Source organism: Rattus rattus, chromosome 1 (assembly GCF_011064425.1).
Source record: "Rattus rattus isolate New Zealand chromosome 1, Rrattus_CSIRO_v1, whole genome shotgun sequence".
Classification (NCBI taxonomy): Eukaryota; Metazoa; Chordata; class Mammalia; order Rodentia; family Muridae; genus Rattus; species Rattus rattus.
The window spans coordinates 159,608,615-159,617,079 of NC_046154.1; the positions used below are offsets into that span (position 1 = coordinate 159,608,615).

At 49.5% G+C, this 8,465-nt stretch overlaps 1 protein-coding gene across 1 annotated transcript; it reads left to right on the plus strand.

Annotated features, from left to right (window-relative positions):
* The first annotated feature begins 1,193 nt into the window (after positions 1 to 1,193).
* LOC116907197 lies at positions 1,194 to 7,104 on the plus strand. The gene is given in 6 exon segments (XM_032910159.1): positions 1,194 to 1,520; positions 1,567 to 2,779; positions 2,782 to 3,296; positions 3,298 to 3,711; positions 3,713 to 3,831; positions 3,833 to 7,104. Coding segments are annotated over 6 exon segments (5,019 nt in total). The 3' UTR covers positions 6,264 to 7,104.
* The last annotated feature ends 1,361 nt before the right edge of the window (positions 7,105 to 8,465 follow it).

Genomic DNA, 8,465 nt, shown 5'->3' on the forward strand with positions numbered 1-8,465 from the left:
CCATCTTGCCAGCTCTTGCATTATTCTGTTTATTTTTAAGTTTTTTCACTTGTTTATTTTATGTGTATGTGAAAGGATATAGATTTAAAGTAAAGAGTAAGTTTCAAAAATCACAGACTCAGGGCTAAGAGAACCGTGAAAGGCAGGCCCAGGCAAGTCCAGGCATGAAGGGGCCCACCCTGCTGCCAGGACTAACAGACAATAAAGATAAAGAAAAGGAATGCAGAAACCAGCCCGAGTTATCAGGACTGACTTATAAACCATCTGGCAGGAGGGCATCTCCCCCAGTTTGCTCAGAGTCACACTTTAACCAGATGTCCTTCAAGCCCTGATAAGCCCCTGGCTTCTAAAATTCCAAACGCCCGAGTCAGCACATACTCTTTTGCTGTGTTGTAATCTCACTGCTATGTTTGAATGAGCCAATCACTTACAGCTGTGCTGGAAATTAGCCGCCACTGTTTGAAACAGCCAATTGTGTGTAACTGGGCCAAACCCCCTAGCTTTCCCTATATAAACCCCTGATTTTTGAGTTTCAGGGTCGACTCCTCTGTCTCCTGCGAGAGACACGTGTCGGCCCAGAGCTTCGTTATAATAAACTGCCTCTTGTTTTTACATCAAGCCGGTCTCTCGTGTTTCCTGGGGCGCGCCATCCTGAGACTCGAGCTAGGTTCTTTCATTTGGGGGCTCATCTGGGTTCAGTGCGTAGCCCCTGGGGATCCGAAGGCCCCTTGGAGGTGTGAGTGGTGAATGTAAGGGTGCGGCCGCCGTGTGTTTATGTGTGTCTCGGTACCGGTCAGTGCTAAGAGAGTGGATGTGGAATCTCACTCTGGTCAGTGCTAAGAGAGTAGATGTGGAATCCCACTTTGTGCAGCTGCCTCTGCGGTCTGTAAGGATCCTCTGGCCGCAGAAGGGGCAATGCCCCGGGCCCGCAAGCTGCAGCCCTGGAAGATGTTCGACGGGCGGAGAACAGTCGGGAGAGCCTGGCTGTGGGCAGTCAGGAGGACCTGGCTGTGGTTTTCTGGAACCAAGGAGACAGAGGGCTCCTTCTACCCAGGCGGGAGTGGACGCGGAATACTACCCCATCTGAGGTAGCGTTTGGCTGGCTGTATAAGTCCGAACGTGGGCGAGAGTGTCTGAACGTGTTGGTGATTTTTGTCTCTGTCTTTGTGTTGTCCATGTACTTGTTCTTTATTATGGGTCAGACTGTGACAACCCCTCTGTCTCTAACTCAAGACCATTGGACGGACGTTAGGGCGAGAGGACGGAATCTATCAGTGATAGTCAAAAAACAACCCTGGTTGACTTATTGTTCCTCGGAATGGCCCACGTTTGGTGTGGGATGGCCTTCCCAGGGGACTATTGACTTACCTACCATCAAGGCTATTGTTTTTCAGGAAGGAGCGGGATCCCACCTGGATCAGTAGCCATACATCGTAGTATGGGAAGATTTGGCACGATCCCCACCCTAGTGGGTCCGTCCATTCATCCCACCCCTTCGTCCCGGCACTAAGATCCTGATGGTCCGAGGAAGATGATGTGAAGCACAAAACAAAACCGAAACCTGAGGAGGAGGAGGGGAGCAAGTGCAGCCCACTGCCTACTCGTCCCCCTAAGATCTACCCCGAGATTGAAGAGCCTTGTGAGTGGCCTGATTCCCCACAGCCCCCTCCCTACCCGCCAGCTCCCCACCCCCCGGCCGCTCCCATGGCTCTGCCCTCTGCCCCTCCTATGGCTCAAGCCCCGGGAATTGGGGGAGGAGGGCCCTCAGCCAGAACGAGGAGTCGGCGAGGAGCCTCCCCGGAAGGACCAGCAGATTTGACCATAGCACTCCCTCTCCGAGTGGTCGGGGCTCCCCCTACTGACCAAAACAATTTACAGCTCTTACAGTATTGGCCTTTTTCCTCCTCCGATCTTTATAACTGGAAGACTAACCACCTCTCTTTCTCTGAGAACCCTGCAGGGCTCATGAGCCTAATTGAGTCACTGATGTATTCCCATCAGCCGATGTGGGGCGACTGCCAACAGCTCCTACAAACCCTTTTCACCACCGAGGAGAAGGAGAGGATTCTCCTCGAGGCTCGGAAAAATGTCTGAGACGAGGCCGGGCAACCGGTCCAGACCCCGGCCGAGATAGAGGAAGGATTCCCATTGACCCGACCCCATTGGGATTATAACACAGCACAAGGTAGGGAACGACTGTCCAACTATCGCCGGGCTCTGGTGGCGGGTCTCAGAGGTGCTGCACGTCGGCCCACCAATCTGGCCAAGGTAAGAGAGGTCATGCAAGGAACAACAGAATCCCCTACAGTTTTTCTAGAGAGGCTTATGGAGCCATATAGGAGATATACCCCATTTGACCCTACGTCTGAGGGACAACGGGCTTCAGTGATTATGGCTTTTATTGGGCAGTCAGCCCCAGACATCAGAAAGAAGTTACAACGGATCGAGGGGCTACAGGACTACACCATAAGAGCTGTGGTGAGAGAGGCAGAGAAAGTGTATCATAAGAGAGAGACAGAGGAAGAGAAGTTAGAGAGAGAGAAAAGAGAAAAGAGAGAAGACGAAGATAGAAGGGACCAAAAGCAAGAGAAAGTTTTGACTAGGATTCTGGCTGCTGTAGGAGAGAGAGAAAGGAGAGACAGGACTAGACAGCTAGGGAACCTGGGAGACGGAAAAAGGCAGGGGCCAAGGAGGCCCGGAGGAGATCCACTTCGCCTGGAAAGAAACCAGTGTAGAATCTGCAAAGATACCGGTCACTGGGCTCGTGTATGCCCCAAGAGGAAGCAGGAGGTGAAAGTATTGTCCTAGGAGATGACGAAGACTAGGGGAGACGGGGCTTGGCCCCCCTCCCCGAGCCTAGGGTAACTTTAGACGTGGAGGGGACTCCTGTACATTTCCTGGTCGACACAGGTGCTGAGTTTTCCGTTCTGTGGACGCCTTTGGGAAAATTAAAAAGGGGTGAAAAGACTGTAGTGATTGGGGCCACCGGGCAAAAATCGTACCCATGGACCACCTCCTGGACAGTGGATCTAGGACAGAATAGAGTGACTCATTCGTTCCTAGTCATACCGGAGTGTCCTATGCCCCTGCTAGGAAGAGACTTGCTAACCAAATTAAAGGCACACATAACTTTCGCCTCTCACCAACCAGAGGTATCCTGGGGAGTAGGAGAGCCTCGGGCCCTGACGTTATCTCTACAATTAGGAGAAGAATACCGGCTCTACCAAAATAAACTGAGACTTCCCAAGGGAATCCAAGACTGGCTTGACCGATTCCCTCCAGCATGGGCCGAGACGGGGGGGTATGGGAATGGCAAAGCAAGTTCCCCCGGTGGTGATCGAGCTTAAGTCTGGAGCCACCCCCATTGGGGTCCGACAATACCCCATGAGTAGAGAAGCTAGGGAGGGCATATGCCCTCATATTACCAGACTCATTCAACAAGGGATTCTGGTTCCATGCATGTCTCCATGGAACATCCCCCTACTCCCCGTAAAAAAGCCAGGGACTAATGACTATCACCCAGTACAAGATCTTAGAGAAGTTAATAAGCGAATCCAAGACATCCATCCTACAGTGCCAAACCCCTACAACTTACTCAGCATGCTACCATCTGAGCGAATCTGGTACACCGTCTTAGACCTCAAGGATGCTTTCTTTTGTCTGAGATTACATCCCAACAGCCAACCTTTGTTCGCCTTTGAATGGCGCGATCCCAGAGAGTGGGCAAGTCAGATAGCTGACTTGGACGAGACTTCCCCAAGGATTCAAAAACTCACCCACACTGTTCGATGAGGCTTTGCACCGCGACTTGGCCCCTTTTCGGGCCAAAAATACAATATGTTCTCTTACAATATGTTGATGACCTTCTATTGGCTGCAGAAACCCACAGAGACTGTGAAATCGGGACTCAAACCCTCCTGGTCGAGCTAGGCGAACTGGGGTACCGGATCTCAGCCAAGAAAGCACAGTTATGTCAAAAGAAAGTAACTTACTTGGGATACTCCCTAAGAGATGGACAGAGATGGCTCACGGAGGCCAGGAAGCAGATGGTAATGCAGATTCCAACCCCGACCACATCTCGTCAGGTGAGAGAATTTCTGGGCACTGCCGGGTTCTGTAGGCTTTGGATCCCTGGGTTCTCGACTATGGCAGCCCCGCTATACCCCTTAACTAAAGAAAAAGGAGAGTTCACCTGGACTAAAGACCATCAATTGGCTTTTGAGATTCTCAAGAAGGCGCTGCTACAGGTCCTGGCACTAGCCCTACCAGATCTAAGTAAACCTTTTATCCTATATATTGATGAGAAAAATGGCGTGGCCAGAGGAGTCCTAACTCAGGCCTTGGGGCCTTGGAAACGACCGGTAGCCTACCTATCAAAGAAACTGGACCCTGTGGCTAGTGGATGGCCTTCCTGTTTGCGAGCCATAGCAGCAACGGCTATACTGGTCAAAGACGCTGACAAGCTGACTATGGGCCAGAGTGTTACGATAGTGGCCCCACACTCGCTTGAGAGCATTATCCGACAGCCACCAGACCGCTGGATGACCAACGCCCGGATGACTCACTAGCAGAGTCTATTGCTGACTGAACGAGTAAATTCCGCCCCCGCCCCCAGCTATCTTCAATCCTGCTACCCTGTACCGGAGGCTGATGAAGCCCCTATACACAAATGTGAGGAAGTGTTGGCAGAAGAAACCGGAGTTCGGTCAGACCTCATAGACCAACCATGGCCAGGGGCAATGACTTGGTATACCGACGGAAGCAGCTTCGTGGTAGAAGGTAAGAGGAGGGCCGGGGTAGCGGTGGTAGATGGAAAGGCCGTCATATGGGCCAGCAGTCTGCCTGAGGGCACATTGGCCCAAAGAGCAGAACTCATCGCACTGATCCAGGCCCTAAAGCTGGCAAAAGGAAAGATTATCAATATTTACACAGACAGCCGGTATGCCTTTGCTACAGCACATATCCATGGGGCAATATACCGACAGCGTGAACTCTTAACATCTGCTGGAAAAGATATTAAAAATAAAGAAGAGATCCTTAGCCTGCTAGAGGCTGTTCACTTGCCCCATAAAGTGGCAATAATACATTGCCCAGGACACCAAAAAGGGACCGGACCCATAGACAAAGGAAGTCAAATGGCAGATCAGGAGGCAAAGAAAGCAGCTCATGGACCCATGACTCTGATGATGAAAACTAAATCCCAGTCAGAGACCAAGGAGACAGACAACAGAACTCTCAAAGAAGAAGAGGGGCAGGAATATTTGGCTGATATACACTGCCTTACCCATCTGGGGGCTAAAAAATTAATAGAATTGGTTAATAGGTCCCCTTACTCTATCCCTGGATTAAAGAAGGCTGCCGAAAATCTAGTCAAAAACTGCCGCGCTTGTGCGTTTACTAATGCTGGGTCCAACAGGCCCCTAGAAGGAAGGCGTTTGAGAGGAGATAGACCTGGAACCTATTGGGAAACCGATTTTATGGAGATAAAGCCTGCCCAGTATGGAAATAAATATCTTCTAGTCTTTATAGACACCTTTACAGGCTGGGTTGAAGCATTCCCTACAAAAAATGAAACTGCCAACGTGGTAACCAAGAAGATACTAGAAGTAATCCTGCCCCGTTTTGGGGTACCTAAGGTAATTGGGTCAGACAACGGACCTGCTTTTGTCTCCCAGGTAAGTCAGGGAGTGGCCAGACAACTGGGGGTTAATTGGAAATTACACTGTGCATACAGGCCCCAGAGTTCAGGACAGGTAGAGAGAATGAATAGAACATTAAAAGAGACCTTAACAAAATTAGCCTTAGAGACCGGTGGAAACGATTGGACAGCCCTTCTCCCTTATGCTTTATTCAGGGTTCGAAACTCCCCGGGCCCTTTTGGTTTGACCCCTTTTGAATTGATGGTTGGAGCCCCTTCATCCATTTATATGTCTATAAAAGATAAAACTAGCCTAGATGTATTTTTCTCTCCCTCTTTCAACCTCTCGATTCGGCTCAAAGCCTTAGAAACAGTAAGAAAAGAGATATGGAAACACTTAAGAGAAACCTATATTGCTGGTGACACACAGGTGCCGCACCAGGTTGAAGTGGGAGACGCCGTCCTGATGAGGAGACATTGGGCAGGAAACTTAGAGCTGAGGTGGAAAGGACCATATCTGGTATTGCTGACGATGCCCACCTCGGTCAAAGTTGAAGGAATTCCCACTTGGGTCCACGCGTCTCACGTTAAGAGAGCAACCTCTGAAACTGATACAGATGGATGAACGCTGGAAAAGACTACTAATCCTCTTAAGCTGCGTTTACGCCGCTGGCGCAGCCCTAGAGATAAGTAACAACAACCCACACACCCCCGTCCAACAAACGTGGGAAGTACAAAATGGAGAGGGAGACATCGTGTGGTCAACCACCGCTGTTCGGCCCCCAAGGACATGGTGGCCAGACCTCACCCCTGACCTTTGTAAGTTAGCAGCAGGCTCGCCTGCCTGGGATATCCCAGACCATCTTGACCTTCTTAATGCACCCCCTGAAAAACAATGTGTCCAATCCCCATTAGTGGCCTCAGATATATACGGGTACTCAGGACAGTTTTATTGAGCCAATCTCAGATCAGCAGGGATCTACGTCTGTCCCGGACAAGGACAACGCAGAAAGCTTCGGGACCAGTGTGGGGGAAGGTCTGACTTCTATTGCGCCGCTTGGGGTTGTGAGACAACAGGGCAAGCTTACTGGAATCCCTCCTCAAAGTGGGATTTAATCACTGTAAAGAGAAACAGTAGTCATGATGAAGAAAACCAGGGCGAAAGAGAGATTGGCAGATATCTTAAAGGGTGTGCTGTGCCTTCTACCAACGGTCCAGAGGGACCTTGTAAAGATAAATATTGTAATCCTATACTTATAAAGTTTACTGATAAAGGGAAATAGGAGTGCTGGAGCTGGCACAGAGGAAATGTTTGGGGTCTGCGAGTAGATGCTCCTGGAAAAGATCCTGGGTTAATATTCACAATTAAACTGACTGTAGAGAGCACCCTTCCAGTACCTTTAGGACCCAACAAGGTCCTCCCTGAGCAGGGCCTCCCCATCAGAATCAAGCCGCCGGTCCCAAAAACCGCCTATAAGGACTATAAGTATATCCCAAACTCCTCCTCAGGAGCTACCATTCAAGTTTCCTACAACCGGCCAAAGAATGTTTAATTTAATTCAAGGAGCTTATTCCACCCTTAATGAGACTGACCCGGATGCCACCACTGATTGCTGGTTGTACCTATCCTCAGGGCCCCCTTACTACGAAGGGAAGTCATGCTTCTTGCTCTTGGGGAACAGGGAAAAAATTGACCTTGACTGAGGTCTCGGGGGATAGTCCCGGCCTCTGTATAGGGACCCTACCACCCACTCACAAACACCTGTGTGGCCAAATCCATCCCATTGCTAAGACAGACTCCAGTCACTATCTTGTACCAAACCCCTTCGGATGGTGGGCATGCAACACAGGACTCACCCCATGTGTATCAACTAGTGTTTTCAATTCTTCTTATGATTTTTGTGTTATGATCCAGCTTATACCTCGTGTATATTACCACCCCGGTGATAGCCTCGAAGAAGAATACACCAACACCAGATTTAAAGGAGAACCAATAACCTTTACCCTAGCATTGCTTATGGGGGCGGGTATAGCAGCGTTAGTTGAGGGAAGACAGGGAATTCAATCGATCAAAGATGCTGTTAATGAAGACCTGAGGCTGCTAGAAAAATCTATAGATGCCTTAGAAAAATCCTTAACTTCTTTATCAGAAGTAGTTCTACAGAATAGAAGGGGCCTTGACCTATTGTTCTTAAAAGAGGGAGGCTTATGTGCCGCCCTAAAAGAAGAGTGTTGTTTCTACGCAGACCATACCGGGGTGGTCAGAGACTCCACGCAAAAATTGAGAGAAAGGTTGGAACACTGAAGACTGAAAGATAAAAGTTTTAAAGTTGCCCCCCTAGACACAAAGTTTAGAGCAGAAAAAAAAAAAAAAAACAGGTTAGGCCCCAGAATTGTATGTTCCAAAAAGCCTCTCCTAGGGCTATAGAATGGATAATTACATTGGCCAGCTCAACAGCTTTCTCCCAGAAATTAGCTGACCATAAATCTTAGAGAACAATCTTGAGAAGCAGGAAACAACTTCTCCTAGGAACTAGCGGACCATGAAGTTAAACAATCTGAGAAGTAGGAGACAGCTTCTCCTAGGAAACAATCTTGGGGGACAGAGAGTTCTTCCTTGTGATTTTTCACTGTTATTCTACACACTTTCCAATGACGCCATCCCTGCCCCCTCGAGTTGTGGTTTCTCCCAGCCTCTCGGGGTCGAACTCCACTGCCCCTGCGTGGGATACGAGTCTCGACCCCAGTGCACTAGTTGCTATCGATAAACCTCATGTGATTACAACAAGGACAGTCTTGTGTGAGTTCTTGGGGGGTTGTGTCATCC